Consider the following 22,927-nt stretch of genomic DNA (forward strand, 5'->3'; position numbering starts at 1 on the left):
CAGATAGTGCTCCTTGCTGAACCATCCAAGGCATATAAAAAGCCAAGGTCAGCTCTGCCTGCCACAGTACACCTATAGCTGAATTATTACTTCTTTAAGGGGTTAAAGTATAATATGAATGAGGGCCTTGGAAAACATTTGACAGGTCAGTGAGATGGAATGTAATATTATTGCACATTCCGTTGACACTGTACATGCAATTAGAGTGCATTAAAGGATTACATTTCCCTGCTGGCTTGTTCCAATGGCACAGCATGGATATTTAGAGAACAGAGACTCTTTCTAATAATCTGTAATGAGTGTAAGATTTTTTCCAGGTTCCTTTCTTCTAAAAAGAAGCCTCAGTGACAGATGTCAGAGTAGAACCACAGATTTTACATCACATCGTTATCTCCCAATTTGTCAGGCATCTGTATCTGACTGATCTGCTGTTTTATTCATTAAAGTACCATTACCGGCCTGCGGGTCCAACCGTAGTGAACATTTCACTAATTTTGGTAAAGCGTTAGACTGATAACAGTAGAACTCAGTCTGCTGAAGAAAAATCCATATGTATTCAAAACTTGTGCTAAAAAATATACTTCATGCAAAATAGATTTTTCTTCTTAGAATGAAGCAGGGTAGGTTTAGATTCCCCCTCCAGATGCCCACTGCTGTCAAATACCTAAGTGAGAAGTTCTTCCCCAACCCAGCTGAGATCACAGTTCTAGGAATTCTATATAACCCAGGAGCCAATCATGTGGCTCCCTATACCTTGTAAGCTAGTCATTCTCAACTAGGGTTCCTCCAGAGTTTGCCAGGGGTTCCTTGGGCTGTGGATGACTTTCCATTTGATGGTGCCTACATACAGTATTTCCAGTTCTAACAATACTTGGTAGGGCCAACAAGATGACACCAATGAAGCTAAGTGAAGCCAAGGCCTAAATCTGGCCCTTTGGTGCTTGAGGTACCATCCTTGGGCTCCAGCAGTCAGTGGTGGGAGCATTGATTTGAGAAGGGGCCTTTAATAACACTATACCTAGCAGTTTTATGTAACATGTCCCTCATCTATGACTGTCTTGTACAGTATGACTTCTGGCTCCAACCACTCTGGTAGATCATTTCCTCTGGTAAGTCCTCAGTTTATAACAATCTTCTATAACAGAACATATAATAAATATTATATTTTTATAATATTGGGAGATACCAGGGGCCACATTTGAGGCTCCCTATACCCTGTGAGTTAGCCATTCTCAACCAGGGTTCCATGGAACCTTAGGGTTCCTCTAGAGTTTGCCAGGGGTTCCATGGACTGTGGATGATTGACCTCCCATTTGATGGTGCCTGCATATTTCCAGTTCTAACCACACTTGGCAGGGCCAATGAGTTGACACTAATGATCTTTTTACCTGTGTGTAAGGGTGGCATTTTGACCATCACTGTAAGGGGAGCATTCTTTTCACTGACTACTAATGTAATAGCAATTTGCTCAATGATCCCATATGAAATTATTTTAGCGAGGGTTCCTTGAGATTTAAAAATTATTTCAAGGGTTCCTCTGGGGTAAAAAGCTTGAGAAACACTGTTGTAAGTTGACAATCACTGCTTTAGAGGATCCCTTTGAGTAGAGATGTGAAGGCCTGGAAGAAATATGGAAAAATTGGTAAAAAAAAAAAAAAAAAGTGTGGAATATGTTATTTTACTATGATACAAAATATATCTATGACATGGTATTCAAACTACAGGTATATAACATAAAGACCTTAATGAAAGAATTCTGAGACTTTATGTAAAGTTTAAAATTATTGCAAGTTCTCTCAGCTGAACCCAAGTACATCCTGGAATACAATTTAAGTAACACTATACTTCTCAATGCAGTTCTCAAACAAGAGAAATATGCATTTCTGCCACTAAAGGACACTGCAGGAGAGAGACTCCAGTTTAGTTTGCTTGTGGGCTCCATCTTGTACTTCCTACAGTTGGGTGATTGTTGGGATACAGTAGATGATAGTTTCTGTCCTCTCAGGCCTTAATTGACAGCTAAGAGGGTAAATGTGTCTGCCAAATTAGTTTAACCTTTAAGCACTTCAATACTGGGCACTGATAGAAGGAACTGATGGACGCTGATAGTTGGCAGTGATGGGCACTGTCTGAAGGACACAGCATTTACAGTGTGTGCTTGATGAGCACCTCAGGGGGCATGCGAGGGGCATGGTTCTGGGAGGACGTCCATGGACTCTCTCCCAGAATGAGAGAGTCATACTTTAGCTGTCTTTTAGCTATAGTGCGGGTCTGAAGAGGTTAAATGATTCCTATTAATGTTCTCCACCGTTACAGCGTAATGTTTATTGATTGTTATGACAAGCAGCGGGAGGGGAAGTCCTCCCCCTTCTGCCGCTCGCCCAGGCTCTCCCGCCCCACCAGGGCCCCGAGCGATCTGGCTGGAGACCCGAAGAAAGCCGGGATCAGCTTTGATCGGGGCTCGGATGTAGTAACCCGGAAGCGACGTCACGACATCACTCATCACTCCACAGTACCTGTCACATGCCTATTGCTGTCACAAGGGATGTTGACAGCAATAAAAGTGATTAAAAAAAATGTAGAGCAACAGTGTAATAAAAAAAAAAAAAAAATATATATATATATATATATATATATATATATATATATATATATATATATATATATATATATATATATATATATATATATATATATATATATATATATAAAATTAATAATTAAAAAAAAATTTAAAGTGCCCCCCGTCCACCCCGTGCTAGCGCGCAAAGGCGAATGCGTGTGTCGGTCCTGAATGCACGCAAACTGCGATCGTCCCACACATGTGAGGTATCACCGCGAACTTCAGATCATGGACAGTAATTCTAGCACTAGACCGTCTATGGATAATAAAATTTACGTCGTTTGTCGCAGTTATGAGGGCGTGCACAATTTTAAAGCCTGATATGCTTGGTATCTATTTACTTTTATATTTTGCATAAAAATGTGGTTATGTTTTGTGTATTTTTGCATTTAAATTAAAAAAAAAGTGTATTTTAACTTTTTTCCCCAAAAACTGCATTTGAAAAACCGCTGCACAAATACCGTGTGACATAAAAAATTGCAAAACCCACCATTTTATTCCCTAGGGTCTCTGCTAAAACTGTATAATGTTTGGGGGTTATAAGTAATTTTATAGCAAAAAATACTGATTTAAACTTGTAAATAAAGAGTGCCAGAAAAAGCCTGGTCTTCAACCTTGCAGTCAGCCATAACACCTCCACCTTATGCCGTATACACACGAGCGGGCTTTTCGAATGACTCAACTCCGAGGACTTTTCGACGGAGTTCCGACGGAGTTCTGTCGGAAAGATTTGAAACATGTTCTATTTCTAAAGTCAGTCAGATTTTTCGACAGAAAAGGTCCGATGAAGGTCCGATGAAGCCCACACACGATCAAATTGTCTGACGAATTCGTTCCGTCGGACCTTTGATGCCGAAAAGTCCGGTCGTGTGTACGCGAAAGAAATATTAAAAAAAAAAATTCTAGGTATGCTGCTGTGTGAATGGGAACACATAACAAACATATAGTTGGGTTATCTCAAATTTGACTGCAAAAGTGGAAATAAGTATTAGGACTGGCTTCATACTTGTGTGTACTGTAGGCTCATTAACAGTAGCGTTAGCCCTCTGAAGAGGGACCTGCAGTGGGTACTCCTCAGAGAGCATTTGAATGATGGCGATAAGGTGTTTTCATGCCTCCTCAATGCCTTTTTAAACCCCTAAAGACCTGCACCACCACAACACAACCACACACATTGCATGCAGTTGCAGTACAGTTGCTGTGCAGCCCTATTCCGTTGAATAGGTCACCTTCTGTGAGAAATACTGCCTGATGAACATGAAGGGAGGGGGGGTAATTTTGCAAAGCATTGTGCCCGTGGAATGTGTGCACCTCAGTTCGCTGCATTTACAGCATAAGAGAAAGCGGTTAGAGGGTGGAAAAAGGTGCAGGTCAGGGCATGGGAAGCCAGGCACTGCCATGCATGTACATTTCACACAATACAATAAATAGATAAAATAAAATAAATTCTCCTCCTCCTACACAGATCTTTCAGCAACTCTTATAACAGTCCCAACACACACTGACAAGATGGTGGCTACTGGCTAGGAAACCACCCTTTTAAAGAAAGGGGATGAGGTCATCCATTTCTCCAAATTGTTGGTTTTTATGACTCTGCTGTCCAGGGGCAAAGGCTAGACACTGCGGTGTAGGTTGCTTCTTATTTCTGGTGGCCTGTCAAATGCCCTCTAAAAAGCGATCCACCATGGAGCACTCTTCAGGGGGCAACACCAGTGTAAACAAGCCCTCAGTCCTACAAATAGCCAAAATGAATGACAAGATTTACTGCAAAGTTTGAAAAAAGATTTATGAAAATGTTTGCAAACTGACCCCAGGCAGATTAACCCATCCCTGGTGAGGACAGAAAGGATGCTGTCAGCACGGTCTAGGTATAATCAAATATGGCAGCTTAATTATCACAAGAAATGCAGACCTTGTGTATACAGACAGTGCCACTGCATCCCTGCTATGTAATTATATTCTTTACAATGAGAGTTATCAATCAGATCATACTGCAAGATTTCCTCTGATAGGAAGGAAATATACAGTAATAATACTCTCTAGGTTGCAGAATGTTTAAGTGAATCTCTAACTAACTTTAGAAGTCCTCATACAGTGCCTTGTAAAAGTATTCACCCCCCTTGGCTTATTGCCTATTTTGTTACATTACAGCCTTTAGTTCAATGTTTTTTTAATCTGAATTATATGTGATGGATCAGAACACAATAGTCTAAGTTGGTGAAGTAAAATTAGAAAAATATATACATAAAACTATATTTTCAGAAATAAAAAACTGATAATTGGCATGTGCGTATGTATTCACCCCCTTTGTTATGAAGCCCATAAAAAGCTCTGGTGCAACCAATTACCTTCAGAAGTCACATAATTAGTGAAATGATGTCCACCTGTGTGCAATCTAAGTGTCACATGATCTGTCATTACATATACACACCTTTTTGAAAGGCCCCAGAGGCTGCAACACCTAAGCAAGAGGCACCACTAACCAAACACTGCCATGAAGACCAAGAAACTCTCCAAAGTAGGGGACAATGTTGTTGAGAAGTACAAGTCAGGGTTAGGTTATAAAAAAATCCAAATCTTTGATGATCCCTAGGAGCACCATCAAATCTTTCATAACCAAATGGAAAGAACATGGCACAACAGCAAACCTGTCAAGAGACGACCGCACACCAAAACTCACGGACCGGGCAAGGAGGGCATTAATCAGAGAGGCAGCACAGAGACCTAAGGTAACCCTGGAGGAGCTGCAGAATACCACAGCAGAGACTGGAGTATCTGTACATAGGACGACAATAAGCTGTACACTTCATAGAGTTGGGCTTTATGGCAGAGTGGCCAGAAGAAAGCCATTACTTTCAGCAAAAAACAAAATGGCACATTTTTAGTTTGCGTAAAGGCATGTGGGAGACTCCCAAAATGTATGGAGGAAGGTGCTCTGGTCTGAGGAGACTAAAATTTAACTTTTTGGCCATGACGCTATATCTGGCGCAAACTCAACACATCACATCACCCAAAGAACACCATCCCCACAGTGAAACATGGTGGTGACAGCATCATGCTGTGGTGATGTTTTTCAGCAGTCGGGACTGGGAAACTGGTCAGAGTTGAGGGAAAGATGGATGGTGCTAAATACAGGGATATTCTTGAGAAAAACCTGTAGCACTCTGTGTGTGATTTGAGGCTAGGACGGAGGTTCACCTTCCAGCAGGACAATGACTCCAAACACACTGCTAAAGCAACACTTGAGTGGTTTAAGGAGAAACATGTAAATGTATTGGAATGGCCTAGTCAAAGCCCAGACCTCAATCCAATAGAAAATCTGTGGTCAGATTTAAAGATTGCTGTTCACAAGCGCAAACCATTCAACTTGAAGGAGCTGGAGCAGTTTTGCAAGGAGGAATGGCCAAAAATTCAAAGCGGCTTGGAGCTGTGATAGCTGCAAAAGGTGGCTCTACAAAGTATGGACTTTGGGGGGTTGAATATTTATGCACATTGACTTTTTCTGTTATTTTGTCCTATTTGTTGTTTGCTTCACAATAAAAAAAAATAAACAAAAAAACATCTTCAAAGTTGTGGGCATGCTCTGTAAATTAAATTATGCAAATCCTCAAACAATCCATGTTAATTCCAGGTTGTGAGGCAACAAAACACGAAAATTGACAAGGGGGGTGAATACTTTTGCAAGGCACTGAAAATAAATTCCTGACACATCATACTATGCAGCAACAGTATACTTCTTCAAATTGCCAACTGCCCTATAGTCATTTTACTGCTACAGGGTGGCATCACTGTGCAGAATCATGTATATATACAGTGCATCCGGAAAGTATTCACATCGCTTCACTTTTTGCACATTTTGTTATGTTACAGCCTTATTCCAAAATGGATTCAATTCATTGTTTTCCTCAAAATTCCACAAACAATACCCCATAATGACAATATGAAAGAAGTTTGTTTGAAATCTTTGCAAATTTATCAAACATAAGCCTTTGCTCAATACTTTGTTGAAGCACTTTTGGCACCAATTACGGCCTCAAGTCTTTTTGAGTATGATGCTACAAGGCACCAGTGGTGTATTTAGGTTTTGTGCTGCCCTAGGCCTGACTAAACGCATACACCCCCCTAATTTAAATATGACCCACCCCATCCTGCCGAGGCCACACCCCTTCCTGTTTAAGACCCACCCTATCATCTGTAAACACCCCTTCCTCTTTAGGCTTATTTGGCACCTTTCAGGGGGGAACTGTTTCTGACAGGTACCCTTCCCCACTTCCGGGAGACTGCGCTGTCCCCTCTGAAGTTTGCCCCCCCTCCTCCTTCCTCCACTGAGCCATTCAGAAAGTGCAATGCGCTTCGCACATGTGCAGTAGGGAACCGGTCGGTTTCCCTTACCATGAATGATAGTGGCAAAACCCGAGAGCCAATCCAAAAATTGGCTGAGGTGTCGACATCGCTGGATCCCTGGACAGGTAAGTGTCCTAACATTAAAAGTCAGCAGCTACAGTATTTTTAGCTGTTGAGTTTTAATGCTATCACGGGGGGGGGGTCTCACTGTGCCCATCAATTGCAGCCTCACTGTGCCCCATCAAACGCAGTCACTGTGCCCATCAAATGCAGCCACTGTGCCCATCAAACGCAGCCACTGTGCCCATCAAACGCTGCCACTGTGCCCTCAAACGCAGCCACTGTGCCCATCAAATGCAGCCACTGTGCCCATCAAACGCTGCCACTGTGCCCTCAAACGCAGCCACTGTGCCCATCAAATGCTGCCACTGTGCCCATCAAATGCAGCCACTGTGCTCTCAAAAGCAGCCACTGTGCCCATCAAATGCTGCCACTGTGCTATCAAACACAGTCACTGTGCCCATCAAATGCAGCCACTGTGCCCATCAAATGCAGCCACTGTGCTCTCAAACGCAGCCACTGTGCCCATCAAATGCTGCCACTGTGCTATCAAACGCAGCCACTGTGCCCATCAATTGCAGCCACTGTGCCCATCAATTGCAGCCTCACTGTGCCCCATCAAACGCAGCCACTGTGCCCATCAAATGCAGCCACTGTGCCCATCAAACGCAGCCACTGTGCCCATCAAACGCTGCCACTGTGCCCTCAAACGCAGCCACTGTGCCCATCAAATGCTGCCACTGTGCCCATCAAATGCAGCCACTGTGCTCTCAAACGCAGCCACTGTGCCCATCAAATGCTGCCACTGTGCTATCAAACGCAGTCACTGTGCCCATCAAATGCAGCCACTGTGCCCATCAAATGCAGCCACTGTGCCCTCAAACGCAGCCACTGTGCCCATCAAATGCTGCCACTGTGCTATCAAACGCAGCCACTGTGCCCATCAATTGCAGCCACTGTGCCCATCAAATGCAGCCACTGTGCCCATCAATTGCAGCCACTGTGCCCATCAATTGCAGCCACTGTGCCCCATCAAACGCAGCCACTGTGCCATCAAACGTAGCCACTGTGCCATTAAACGTAGACATTGTGCCCTCAAATGCAGCCACTGTGCCCTCAAACGCAGCCACTGTGCCCATCAATTGCAGCCACTGTGCCCATCAAATGCAGCCATTGTGCCTTCAAATGCAGCCACTGTGCCCATCAAACGCAGCCACTGTGCCATCAAATGCTGCCACTGTGCCCATCAAATGCTGCCACTGTGCCCATCAAATGCAGCCACTGTGCCATCAAATGCTGCCACTGTGCCCATCAAATGCTGCCACTGTGCCCATCAAATTCTGCCAGTGCTCATCAAATGCTGCCAGTGCCCATAACACTGATATACTTTATTCAATCATTGTACCTGCTGTGTTGGGGGTTTCCCTCGTGCTCCTCTCTCTCCTCCTGACGTCACAGCTAGATCCCGCCCCAGGGCCGAGGAGAAGATTCACTGCAGGAAAGCAGTGCAGGGGAGGGTAGGCGGAGCTTAAGGCTCCACCTGCCACCTGCTGCTTATGGGGGCGCGAGTGACACATGCCGTCCCCTGCATGAGATAAAGCCCCCCCACCCCTCTTGCCGATTCCCGGCTCCCGCTGCCGCCTCCTGCACACTTGCAGCCCACGGCGGCCGGCTTTCTGTAGCGGCGCCCTGCGTTGTATGGGCGTGCTTGTCAGAGAGCAGGGGGGTGTGAGATACACGCCCCCACCCTCTGCCAAGCACGCCCATACACAGTGGCGCCGCTACAGAAAGCCGGCCGCCGTGGGCTGCAAGTGTGCGGGAGGCGGCAGCGGGAGCCGGGAATTGGCAAGACGGGTGGGGGGGCTTTATCTCATGTGGGGGGGGAGGCCCTTTGTGCCGCCCCCCGCAAAGTGCCGCCCTAGGCCTAGGCCTTGTCGGCTTAGGCCAAAACACAGCCCTGCTTGGCACACCTATTTTTGGCCAGTTTCTCCCATTGTTCTTTGCAGGACCTCTCAAGCTCCATCAGGTTGGATAGGGAGTGTCGGTGTACAGCCATTTTCAGATCTCTCCAGGGATGTATAATGGGACGAAGAAAAGAAAACGTGACCTGTCATGGCCGCAGTAGCAAGTCTCTATCCCTGATTACATGAATAAAAGCATAAAAGAAGAATATTGGGACTTTAGATGAGGTATTCTAAATAAAACAGTGTATGGAGTATGTATAGTATCTAAACAATAGATGAGGTTGGCCTGGATCAACCACCAATTTTAGTTAATTTAAAGACAGGCTTATGTCAGGCAATCAACCACATAAAAATTGCGGGATACCTGTCAGGGATGTCCTGAAGCATACAAAAAACAACAAAGAGAATGAGTATCTCTCAAGAGGACAGAAAACCCTCAGGCACTGTCTGAAAAACCAAGCCAATATTTTATGAAATTACACAATTACAAAAAAAAAAAAAACAAAAAAAAAAAACATCACACTAGTATATAACACTACGTAGAAAAAAGGGGGCTATGGTGAGTGACTACCACTGGCCCTAGACATAAAATTGACAACGTTGTCGTTTAAAAACAAAAGGAGCCATGGCCGAGCATACCACAGACACACTCAATTCACCACTCATACACAATTGTATGTAGCACAAAGTAATTGGACTAGAGTGACCTGATCAGTGAATCACTCTTCAGGGGCGTGGTATAACAGGTGAGCGGGTAATTGTGGATGGGGAGCAGTGGGAATCCAAAGGCCAATAAACCTGATGGAAGAGAGCAGGAGCTGGCCAAGATAGATTCCGGGGGGACACAGCAAAAATGACCGGCAGTGGCTGACAGTTCATCTGGTTCAACAGATATGTATGTACGTATGGCAGCGTCTAGTACAGCAACATTAAGCCTGCAGCATGTAGCAGATCATGTGTATAGAGGAAGGCAGACTAGCAGCGGCAAGCAGAGATAGAGGGAGGCTGGCTGAAGAACAGTAAGGAAGGCATATGGTCATACAGAGGGGGATATTCATCTCACCACCCACACAGTGACCGACATCCGTGTCTTGCCGTGCTGATCCCCAACAGGTGGCTTGGAGTAGAGGTCCGAGTGAAGCCGGTTTGCTGTTTTGACTGCTAATCCGCCGAGTGCTGCGCTTGCCGTGCAGAGTACGATGGTCAGATGCATGAAATGCTGGTCATCAGCTGATCGGTCCCGGCTGGTTAGCCATCCACAGCATTGCACATGGCTCCGTAGTAGCGTGCTGACGTCACGTGCTGACGCGTTTCACCAGCCAATCGTCGCTGGTTTCCTCAGAGTATGCTCGGCCATGGCTCCTTTTGTTTTTAAACGACAACGTTGTCAATTTTATGTCTAGGGCCAGTGGTAGTCACTCACCATAGCCCCCTTTTTTCTACGTAGTGTTATATACTAGTGTGATGTTTTTTTGTAATTGTGTAATTTAATAAAATATTGGCTTGGTTTTTCAGACAGTGCCTGAGGGTTTTCTGTCCTCTTGAGAGATACTCATTCTCTTTGTTGTTTTTTGTATAGTATGTAACCTTTAATGATAGACAGGCCACCAATAACTAGATAATCATGGAGTTCTGAAATGTAAAAAAACCTCACAAAGCAATTCTTACATCTAAGATGACCAAGGAACTTAAATCGTTTAAAGGGTTAGTTCACTTTTATTTAAAAAAAAAAAACAAACCAACCCCTTAGCAGTCCATAAACACCATTCCATAACACGAAACATACCAGATTTTAACAATATGCATTAATGCTCTTTTCATACCTTTGGCCATTTGCTCAGGGAGTGAAGCTTCTGACAGTTGTCCAAGTTCCGTCTTTTCTTCTTTCTAGGACAGAGCAGCCGTTAGGACAAGCGCCCCCTAGTGGTATAGAAGTGAGTGATGTCCTCCTGAGCTCTGAAGAAGAACAGTGTGCTTCCCTGTTGCCATGGATGATCTCAGTGATTGAGACAGGTGAGACAGCGCACTGGGTTTAGGCAAAAAACTAAATATTTGGTGTTAAATTATTAAAATTATGCAGTCTTATGAAAGAGATTGCCGTTACCTCTGGCCCCCTTAAATATTTATAGGCCTAACTGTCACTATGATGGGGGGCTTTATTAGTCAAAAGGCAAGAAGGAATAGGCAAGCTTCATTACTATATGCAAATACCAGATCTTTGCCTCAAATCACATAGGGATTTGACTGTAAGAGCAGGGAGGTAAAGGCACCTACATATTTCTGCAGACACTTTATACCAGTTGCGGCTGGTGCTCCCTTTTTTTTGGGGGGGGGGTGGACAAACAGGTCTGCACTTACCCCATCCAGGTCACGGCTTCCCCGCCTTCTCCTCCTGGCTAATCCAGTCTTGAGATCAACCTCCTGTCCTGATTGGCTGGGAGAAGACAATAGCAAATACTGATTCACTAATGTCACAGTGCTCTGCGCCCCTAACTCTAGACTATATCTCTATATCTATAACTCTAAAAGGCATTATTTGCGGGAATCGGCACTGTAAAGACTGTCTCTGCTTTTTTTGAGGTGGGGTCCGAGTGGGTCCAAACCATAAAATGGACATGATGGGCATTCCCACATATTTAGAGGTGGAGTGCATGAGGGACCAACATTTAAAGTTGGTGTGATTTTGTTGCACCCACCCAGATGAAATGTGGACCTTCGGCAGGGTTAACAGTGTCACCCGGGACCATAATGTTGGTAAGAATGTAAGCTTGACTTTATTTTCCTTTATTCGGTGTTCTGAGATGTTGTAGCTGATAGAGTATTATAGACACAGTACAAAAATAAATAAGACAAATCACTGATGACTGACTGAGAATTCGTCTTCATTCCCTTTATAAAAAGATCACAAAGCACCTTAAAAACTCAATGAAAACATGAGTCAAATTTGGTGAAGGTTGAAATCTATAAAAAATGGTGGGGTACGGGGGTTGGGTGCGATTTAGGACTGGATGACCCGAAAATGACATTGTAAATCCCAGGTCGTTTTGCTTTAGTTGGAAACTAGTCTGTTGTATGTGGGACAAGGTTATCCAGGATTTGAAACCAACAGGCCTTTGGGGTGAGTAGGCTTTGGAGATCAAAGAAAGTCAGAGTGTAAAGACTTCTTTACGCTGTTGTTGGTCTAATCCTCCTTTTCCACAAAGACTTCTCCATGCAGGACTTTTCTTCTTTGACGGAGCATGTGGAAATACAACTGGGGAAACACTGAAAAGAAAGATTTTCAATGGTGAATGATTTGTTATGGTTACTAAATGATCAACAACATTATGGCCTTGTTCATACTGCTGATTAGGGGTATGCACCGTCAAGGAAAAAGTGTATTTCTGCTGCGGGAAACACAAGTTTTTGTTGACAAGTGTAAAAGCATAAAGCCTTGTGACCTGCTATAACTCCACCATTATATCCCCAAACTGTTCCCACAAATTTGGGAGCATGAAACTGTCCAAAATGTCTTGATATGCTGATGCCTTCACTGGAACTAAGGGGCCAAGTCCAACCCCTGAAAAACAACCTCACACCATAATCCCCCCTCCACCAAATGATTTGGGCCAGTGCACAAAGCAAGGTCCATAAAGACATGGATGAGCGAGTTCACAAATACGCTTCTGGAGGAATGGTCAAACATTCCCATAGACTCACTCCTAAACCTTGTGGACAGCCTTCCCAGAAGAGTTGAAGCTGTTATAGCTGCAAAAGGTGGGCCAACTCAATATTGCACCCTACGGACTAAGGCTGGGATGCCATTAAAGTTCGTGTGTGTGTAAAGGCAGGCGTCCCAATAATTTGACAATATAATGTACAGTATATGTAAATCAAAGTCATCAGGTGAGAGTACATCTGGTGAAGAGTAGCACTGTGACGTGAAATAGTGGATGTATGCACAGCATTGGTGGATGGGAGGACCATGGAAAGTGCTAATGAAAAGACGTTTGACACAATTTTTAGAAGGAGACTTTATTATTTTTACTCTATGTTTTATATTTGTTCATAAACATATATGTTTGATGGGATATCATATGTGTTAAGAGAATTAATTTTAATTGCCTTGAGAGTTATTAGTGCCACACTTTATTGGTTTAGGTTTTTGGACCAGCCATGCCCAGATGCCACGGCTGTTTGCAAAGGAGGCCCTGGACACAAACTGTCTCGCCCACAGCTCCTCATCGGTCCCAGATTGTATGTAACTATTACATGCGGATAGCCACAGTATCTGTCACTGATCATTACAGGCTTACTGGCCGTGGCTAATCACAAACATCTGGGATCCCAGTCGCAGAAATACGCTAAACCTTAATGGTGCACCTCCCTAATTGGCTGTGTAAATGAGGCCCAAAGCAGAACTAGGACTTTAACTTTTAACTTTAACTTTAAAACTTAAACATGGCTGGAGTCTGGCATTAAAGTGAGAAAGAGCTAAAATATCTGTCTAGTTTTTCTTTCTTTCAGTGACCCCATTGCAGAGATTTTCCATCACTTCCAGTCTCTGTAATAGCTTTACAAGAAAAAGGGGGGGGGGGGGTGATTGTTACTGAGACAGGAAATAAACACAAGTTTCACAACTTCTAGCCCCATTATGCTAAAAATTTCCTTTTGTATATATGGGGTGTATTTATAAAAAAATAGCAGAGCTTAGAGCTATTTGTCTTGCAAAACTGCATGTACATTTGTTCTGTGTGTATGCTGGCAACATTGAATGTTACTCGGCTATTCTCTCTCCAGGTCAGATGTTCTTCATTCATAGGAATAGCGTGAATCAGGAAAGCATAATTTTTTTTCTTTTGAATATCAGCTCTATCTAGCTCAGCACAGACAGAGAGTACGGGAAGCAAGATTTCCAGCAAGCTTGGTAGGTTTTTTTGGGGAGATATAACACTTTAATGGTATATCTAAGGCCCCTTTCACATGGGGCGGACTCTGCCAGCGGATCCACCTCGTCAGTGATGCAGAGCGGGCATGCTTTCCTCTATGGGCGGTCGGATGTAAACAGATTGCCAGACCATTTACATCCGACTGTCATCTGATCCGATCTGGCAGACAAATGGGGAACAAAAACCACCTTCCATCTGTTTTTAGCGGAGAGGATCGGATTTTGGAGGGTGTCAACATGTCCATTGACACCCGCGTCTCCATAGAGGGCAATATATGGCCTGATCGGGTCCGCCTGAAAAACTGACAGGTGGACCTGATTGGTCCGCCCCTGTGAAAGGGGCCTAACAGACCAAAACAGGCCAAAATAAGTTAAAGTGGGGTTCCACCCAAATTTTGAACAATATCTGTATGTATTCTCTTCCTTGCTTGGATGCTGACATGCCGTTTAAAAAAATTTAAATCGCCTTAATTACCTTTTATTTTTCTATTTTTCTTTGCACTTCCTGGTTCTCCTCCCGTGGGAGTAGGTGTGTTTCTAGCCTCTCCCAGACTCCTGGGAGCTAGTCTCAGGCTTCCCAGGATGCCACTGAGCAGTGAATGCTGGGAGCACAGCATTCACCACATCCAGGAAATAAATGCTTGTGGGCTTCAAATGCCCACAATGAAGATGGAAAACACCTGCAGTGAATAATATAAGTTATTCTTTCCGACGAAATCTGACACAGGCGGACATATTACACACAATATGTGAGTATGTAATGCTGAGAAGAAAAGTTTGTGAATGAACTAAAAAAAAAAAAAAACCAAAGATAGGTGGACCCCCGCTTTAATTGTTAGGTTTTACACACCCGATAAAGCGGAGTTACACCCAAAAGTGGACACTCCGCTTATCTGCTTCCTCCCCCCTCCGGTGCCACATTTGGAACCTTTCAGTGGGGGGGGGGAACAGGTACCTGTTTTTGATAAGTACCCTTCCCCACCTCCGGGAGACTGTGCCGCGGCGGCTTCCCTCGGAAGTTCGGCCCCCCTCCTCTTTTCTCCGCCACCAGGCCAATTAGAACCGGCTGTGAAGCCGAAAAGCTTAATTGCTGGTTTCTCTTACCATGAATGGCGGCTGCAGCACCCAAGAGCCGATTCGAATATCGGCTGGGGTGCTGACATCACGGGGACCCTGGACAGGTAAGTGTCCTAATATTAAAAGTCAGCAGCTACAGTATTCATAGCTGCTGACTTTTAATGGTTTGGGGGGGGGGGGGGGGGGACTCCTCTTTAAGTTCTCATTTTCACTCGGCTTTCCATTCCTCCCTGCCCGCGCTCTATGACTCCCTACAGACATCCAATTAGTGAGAGACAGTCTGAAAGCAAACAGTGTCAGCCATAATCCTCTGTAAATGCTGAGTCATGCACTCTGTACTAAATGTTATTTCTACCCTTTTTCCCCAAAAATAAGACCTAGCGTGATTGTCGGTGATGGCTGCAATATAAGCCCTACTTCCCCCAAATAAGCCCTACTTAAAGTCCTTGTAGGTCTTATTTTCAGGGTAGGGCTTATTTTCGGGGAAACAGGGTAGGGCTTATTTGGGGGGTAGGGCTTATATTGCAGCCATCACTGACAATCACGCTAGGTCTTATTTTCGGGGAAACAGGGTATGTCTGTTAAGCCTAGTACACGCAGGCCGAACGTCAGCCGGCATCAGCTGGTTTAATAGAAACTGTCCGACATTTGGCCCGTGTGTATGGTATCCGTCAGTTCGGACGGCTTCTGTTGAAGGCTCATGACCAAAAAAGGGCAGGCGATTGGCTCCCAATCAGGGCTCTCAGCCAGTGTTCTAGAATGCAGGGAGGCCATCCCCCTGTCAGAACACAACAGCACAGCAGGGCAGGCCGCTGTACTAACATTGGATTGTTAGTACAGTGACTCCGACCTGAGCTGTCAGTCTAGTGTCAGAACTAGTGCTGTGTACTAGGCTTTAGAGCTAATTCACACTGCATTGTAAAATACCTATCACTGCAAGGACACAGAAAACAATTGTTTCCATTCACACTGAAACAAAGCCTGGTGCTATGTTGCAGCATGAAGACATGCTGCATTTTATCACAGTACGCTATACAGAATTGCATGGCACTGTACAGTCACATGAATGAAGTAAAGTTTGTACTAATAAAAATAAATAAAAAGGAGCTGTGTGATGCTCTGAATCGCATACCACACTACCCCTATCGGGAAGAGACAGCTTCCAGAGAGGTAAAGTGCTGTCCGTTCCTGTGTAAAATAATAAAGAATAATAATATTATATATATATCTATATCTATCTATCTATCTATCTATCTATCTATCTATCTATCTATCTATCTATCTATCTATCTATCTATCTATCTATCTATCTATCTATTTATATATATATATATATATTAAATTAAATAATAAAAAACAGCCTAAAATAACTATTATGAATAGCAGAAGAAGACATAAAGCAGCAATGTAAAAGATACAGTTTAAGTGTCAAAATTCTGATTTTGTTGCAAATTTATGTCTGACTCACATGGTACATAAAAACACATGACGCCGATCAGGAAGTAGTAGTAATCGAAGGAAATGTTGTACTTGTTTGGAAGTCGCAGAGAGTACATCGCAGTCTTCCGCACGTACGGTAAAGCAGCATAAATTGTTAAGAGTTCACCAACTACACCAACAGGATACAAGACAATAAATAAATTATACCTGCAGAAGAAAAGCAGACAGCGTTACTCAATTTCTAGAATACAGAAGAAAAACGATGAGCAAAAGTTTTATTAATAGAGAATTCTAGTACAATTATATGTAGAAGCTGCTATAAAGGAGCTGTATGATTGTGTTTAATTTATTTTTTTTGTATCCTAATTCTGCGATATTAACCACTTGACCTGCAGAAGGTTTTACCCCCTTCATGAAGAGGGCATTTTGTGCTATTCAGCACTGAGCTACTTTTAACTAGGAATTGCGCAGTCATGCAACACTGTATTTTTTTCATGCAAATAGAGCTTTCTTTTGGTGGTATTTGATCACCTCTGGGTTTTTTATTTTTTAATATATAAACAAAAAAAGATTGAAAATTTTGAAAACTTTTTTCTACTTTCTGTTACAAAACATATCCAATAAAATCAAATGTCTTTGTTTCCGCTGCAGTAATGTACTGTGACCAGGTGGCAAGCGGTTAAAGCACAGTCCCACAGGGGGTCATTTTAGTTTCCTGGAATTGGTCTTTAAAATGCACCTGTGCTCAGACTATGGACATTAAAGTATTTATATTATATATATTTATATATTTAATAAAAAATGTTGAATGGGTTGCTGTTGGCAGGGTCACCCACAGCTCGAATTTCAGCTGATTCAAAATAACCACTTCACGACCGACCTAGAGCAGTTTTACTGCTACAGGGCGGCCACTGTGCGCCAGATCACATGCATGATCCCGCACTTCCTGGTAGCAGGCGCAAATGCCCGCCGGTGGAGGCTCGCTTCCACTGGGATTATGCATGGGGGAGCTGATAAGTGGGTACCATGGTCTAGATGTCCACCAGCACCCACTGATCATTCATAAACAAGGCAGATTGCTGTTCTGTCAGTAGGAAAGCCATGGATCCTGTGTTCCTGCAAATCAGGGACATGAATCCTAGTAAAAGCAGCTACCCCACAGTACATAAAAACACTGGCTAGGAACACAGGTAACCCTTTGATTGCCCCTGATGTTTACCCCTTCCCAGCCAGTGTCATTAGTACAGTGACAGTGTATATTTTTTAGCACTGATCACTGTGTTAGTGTCACTAAAAAAGTGTCAAAAGTGTCAGTTAGTGTCCGATTTGTCCACCGCAATATCGCAGTAAGTCGTTGATTGCCACCATTACTAGTGAAAAAAAAAATTCCATAAATATATCCCATAGTTTGTAACTTTTGCACAAAACAATCAATATACACTTACTGGGTTTTTTTTTTACCAAAAATATGTAGTAGAATACATTTATTGGCTTAAATTGATGAAGAAATTTGATTTTTTACTTACTTTATTTTTTTATTGGATATGTTTTATAGCAGAAAGTAAAAAATATTGTTTTTTATTTAAAATGATCGATGTTTTTTTGTTTATAATGCAAAAAATAAAAAACGCAGAGATGATCAAATACCACCAAAAGAAAGTTCTATTTGTGGGAAAAAAGGACACAAATTTTATTTGGGTACAGCGTCACACGAACGCGCAATTGTCAGTTAAAATAACTCAGTGTCGTATCGCAAAAAATGGCCTGGTCATGAAGAGGGTTAAATCTTCAGGCGAGCAAGTGGTTAACGGTCTTTTACTCCTTGATAACGTTTATCTGCATCCATGATAGGCCTTGTCAGAATTTTACAGGAAGACAGGTGAATAGGCAGAATCACCAGGTATTCCATAGTAAATGGTACTGTAGTGAAACATAAGGCAACAGGTCACTGAACAGAAAATACCACATCTGGCCACTAGATGGCACCATGTATCATCAGAATTTTTATGAGACTTAGCACCATCTAGTGACCAAACGTGGTATTTTCTGTTTGAAATCAATAAAAAGTCACCTCCTGCATATCTGCAATCAGACCGGGAAAGAGAGATGCAGCACTTGTCTCTGATGCTTACACATTTACTGATAGAAGGAGACTGCAGAGTGAGCAACAGTGGTACCTTATCAATATGTTGCTGCTGCTTCATTTTTCAACTAGCAGGCTGCAGGATGGGAGGTGACACTACTGTAATCCTTCTGCTAATAGAATAAGTGGTGTCCCCTCCTGGTTTTACTGTCCTACAGAGGTGTTTGAACCACAAAAGTGGCTGCACAGAATTACAATTAGAGAATATGTTACCCCAACATTTCATATATATATTTTGTATACAAATATATTTCAATATGATTTTTTATCTTTTTGCATATTTGTCACACATTAAATGATTCAGATCATCAAATTTTAACATTACACAAAGATTACCCTCATAAATACAAAATGCAGTTTTTAAAGGATGATTTCATTTTTTAAAGGGAAAAAAGCTGTCCAAACCTGCCTTGCCCTAGGTGAAAAGGTAATTGCCACCCCCCCTTTCTAAATCATGAATGAACTGTGATTAACCACATTTTTTGGAAAGCTGAGGTAAATTTCACTTGCCATACCCAGGCCTGATTACTGCCAGACCTGTTGAATCAAGAAATCACCTAAATAGAAGCTGTCTGACAAAGTGAAGCACCTGGTTGATCCCGCCAGCCACCTTTCCTCCTAGTTTTAAACTGACCACACAAAGTACAGCAGCTGACCTGTGTTAGGGTGGTCAGTTTTCATCCTTTGGATGTCAATTTAGAGGTACTGGACACTGTGCAGACAAATGGCATGCCTGTATTGTTTAGTTAGTTAACTTTTAGTTTTATTAAGTCACCATGCCCCCAACCAATCACAGCCTGCCTCTAACACAGACCCCCTGCCAATCACAGCTTACCTTTTGAACACGCCCACCTCCCAATCACAGCCTGCCTCTGGCACACATGCCCTCCCAATCATAGCCTGCTTCTTGAATGCACTCCTTCCTGATCACATTAAGTATTAATTCTCTGCATACAAGAAGCTTCCAGCGCATTATTTCAATACTCTGCACAACAGGTTATGGGCACAGCACACTTACGCTGCGCAACTCCAATGAGCGCTGAACTGCCTGATGTCAGAAGATCCACTCGTACCATAAAGGGGATACCACCCCACAAGCTGCCATACACTGTCAAAACACACAGCATACTTGAACCAACATCATGGGAAGACATAGAAAAACTGCCAAAACATGAAGCCAATAAATGGAGAAAGGCAGCAGAAGAAGAATTAAAGTTACTTCAAGAAAATAAACCTGGACACTCACAGAGCTCCCTCATAACCGCAAAACTATAGGAAGTAAGTAAACCTTCAAAGTAAAGTCAGATGCAGAAGGGAATATCTACAAATACAAAGCCAGATTAGTTGCCAAGGGTTACTCCCAGAAATTTGGTGAAAATTGAGATGAAACATTCGCGCTCGTTGTAAAACACTCCACCATCAGAGTGCTTCTTAGCGTTGCACCCAGGAAGGGCATTCAAGTCAAACACCTAGACGTTAAAACTGCTTTCCTATATGGAGACATTAAGGAAGATCTCTACATGGAGCAACCACCAGTTTTTGAGCAAGGAGACAACCTTGTGTGTAAACTTCAGAAGAGCATCTACGGTCTTAAACAATCTGCAAGGATGTGGAATGAAAAAGTCAACTATGTACTTACCAGAGAGGGATTCTCAAGAAGTAAAGCAGACAGACCCCTGTCTCTACTTCAGGAATTAAGAAGACAGATGGATATACATCCTTATCTATGTCAATGACATTATAACTTGTTTTGAACAAGAAGGGGGTAACAATCAGATAGTTTACAAGCTGAAAGAAAATTTTGAAATCAAAGAGCTTGGAAGTTGGGAACATTAGCTACTATCTGGGAATCCAAATAGAGAGAGAAGAAGATGGAAGTTATCTCCTTAACCAATCTCAGAAAATCTCGGAAATCTTGGATCAATTCCATATGCAAGATGCAAAATAAGTGAAAACTCCTATGGAACCAGGCTATCAAAAGAGCAATGAAGCAGAAAACTTGCTACCCAACAATGACACGTATCACAGAGCAATCGGTAAGCTGCTATATGTTGCCACTGTGACAAGACCAGACATAGCCGCAGCAGTTTGCATGCTATGCAGCAAAGTTTCAGCTCCCTGTCAGCGTGACTGGAAGACAGTAAAAAGTATGATGCAGTACCTTAACTACTTGCGGACCGCCTGCCGTCGTTGTACGTCAGTTTTTATGGCAGAACATAGCCCCGGTATCCTCTTCAATGGTGGACAGTCCTCTTTCAGATAAAACTGGTCTCTGTGATGGATTGGCAGCAAGATCACATTTATCGAGGGGGGGGGAGAGGCCCCCCTCCCACCATGCTCCGGTCATTTGACGCTTACCGAAGCCATCGGTAGCGGCGGAGACGATCGCATCCTTTTCCCTGTGAGGCTGGATACCGAGTGAGGGAAAGATGGCCCCCGCTCGGCTCCATAGCATTGGATGACGAAAGTGACGTAAAACATCGCTGCTGCCCAATGGTCTTAAAGGGGAAAATTTAAAAAAAAAAAAAAAGACATTTATTTATTTTTTATTGCCTTTAAAGAGGAGTTCCCATTAAAAAAAAAAAAATAAATAAAAGTCAGCAGCTACAAATACTGCAGCTGCTGACTTTTAATTGGACACTTACCTGTCCCAGGGTCCAGCGATGCGGGGGATCGAAGCCCCGCTCGTCCCCCCCTCCATTCGGCGGCGCCGGCATTGCAACTGTGGGCGCCGGGCTGTGGCTTCACAGCCGGGCACCTACTGCGCATGCGCGAGCGGCGCTGTGATTGGCCGCTCAGTCATCTGGGACCTGTAATGGGTCCCTGATCATTGACAAGAGGGAGGGAGCAGAGCTGAGCCCTTCCTGTGCCGAGGGGAAATCATGTCACCAGCCCAGGCACTGAAAGAGGCAGACTACGTGGAACCCCCTAGCAACAGGCATTTAGAGGTGAGTAAAAAAAAAAAAATTTCCAAATGTTTTTTTTTATTTTTTTATTTTTTTTATGCACATTCATGTATTTTTTTTTGGGGGGGTGGAACACCACTTTAAGTGTAAATGTGAGATCTGAGGTCTTTTTGACCCCAGATCTCACATTTAAGAGGTTCTGTCATGTTTTTTTCTATTACAAGGGATGCCACAGATTTTTTATTTTTTTAAAAAAGGACAGTGTAAAACTAAAAACTAAAAAGTAAAATAAATACCGTATTTGTCGGCGTATAACACGCACTTTTTTCCCCTTAAAATTAGGGGAAAATAGTAGGTGGGTGTTATACGCCAATCCCCGCCGATCCCCCCCGCTGATTGTGAGCAGAGCGAGCGCCGGCCGCCATTATACATACATAGCCGAGTGTACTCAGCTATACTCGGCTAGTTCCGCTCATAGTCATGCCCACTCCCGCCCTATGATGGACATAACACAGGGACTGCGTGTGACTGTGAGCGGAGCTAGCCGAACCTAGCCGAGTATACTAGGCTATGTATGTATATGGGCTCCGCTCGGCTCCGCTCACAGTCCCGCCCAGTCCCGCCACTGTGCCTGTGTTATGTCCATCATAGGCGGACTACGGGACTGGGCGGGACTATGAGAAGAGCCGAGAGGAGCCGAGGACTGGCTCTGTGTATCTCGGCGGCGCCATTTTCAAACTGCAGTGACACTGACAAGTCACTGCAGTTTACCTGCAGCATGGGCAAGGCTGCAAATGACACAGACAAGGCTGCAGATGGACACTGACAAGGCTGCAAGGCTGCAGATGGACACTGATAAGGCTGCAAGGCTGCAAATGACACTGGCAAGGCCGCAAATGACACTGGCAAGGCAGCAAATGACACTGAGAAGGCTGCAAATGACACTGGACAAGCATGCAGATGGACACTGATAAGGCTGCATTGATGGGCATTTAAATGTAAGCTTTTTCCCTTAAAAAGTTTTTTCCTTAAAATTCCCTCCTAAACTTTGCGGTAAAGATTGGTAGTTATTTCTCCCTCTACATTCTTATGAATGATTAAATCTAGAAAGGGGAGAGTGTCCGCATGCCAGTTTAGTGTGAAAGACACGTGGACCGCAGCAACTGAGATCTTCCGATACCAAGATTTCCAAGAATCCTGTAACACATAGCCGTGTAATCCTCTGTTGTTTGTATGACAAGGTTACCTCCCTTGTCTGAGGATTTCATTATTATATCCTGCCTGGCTTTAATTTGGTTAAGAGCAGATCTTTAGGTAGAGGTTAAAATCAATTTCTTAGATTTTGGGTGTAATTCTTGAATGTCCTCGGTTACACGATCGACAAATAGTCTAAGGTTAGAGTTGGAAAAAGCCGGAAATTTCCACGATCAATTTTTGTACTCA

The 22,927-nt window shown here is 43.4% G+C and overlaps 1 protein-coding gene across 2 annotated transcripts in view; it reads right to left on the reverse strand.

Moving 5' to 3' along the window:
• Window positions 1-11,856: 11,856 nt before the first annotated feature.
• HACD1 (3-hydroxyacyl-CoA dehydratase 1) overlaps window positions 11,857-22,927 on the reverse strand; it is a 104,264-nt gene continuing 93,193 nt past the window's right edge. For both annotated transcript variants that reach the window (XM_073632661.1, XM_073632659.1), the window contains exons 6-7: window positions 16,464-16,642; window positions 11,857-12,255 (exon numbers count right to left, since the gene is read on the reverse strand). In XM_073632661.1, coding sequence (XP_073488762.1) covers window positions 12,173-12,255; window positions 16,464-16,642 — 262 coding nt within the window. In that variant the 3' untranslated portion in view covers window positions 11,857-12,172. The remainder of the gene's footprint in view (window positions 12,256-16,463; window positions 16,643-22,927) is intronic.

This window comes from Aquarana catesbeiana, linkage group LG05 (assembly GCF_042186555.1).
Source record: "Aquarana catesbeiana isolate 2022-GZ linkage group LG05, ASM4218655v1, whole genome shotgun sequence".
NCBI classification, from domain to species: domain Eukaryota; kingdom Metazoa; phylum Chordata; class Amphibia; order Anura; family Ranidae; genus Aquarana; species Aquarana catesbeiana.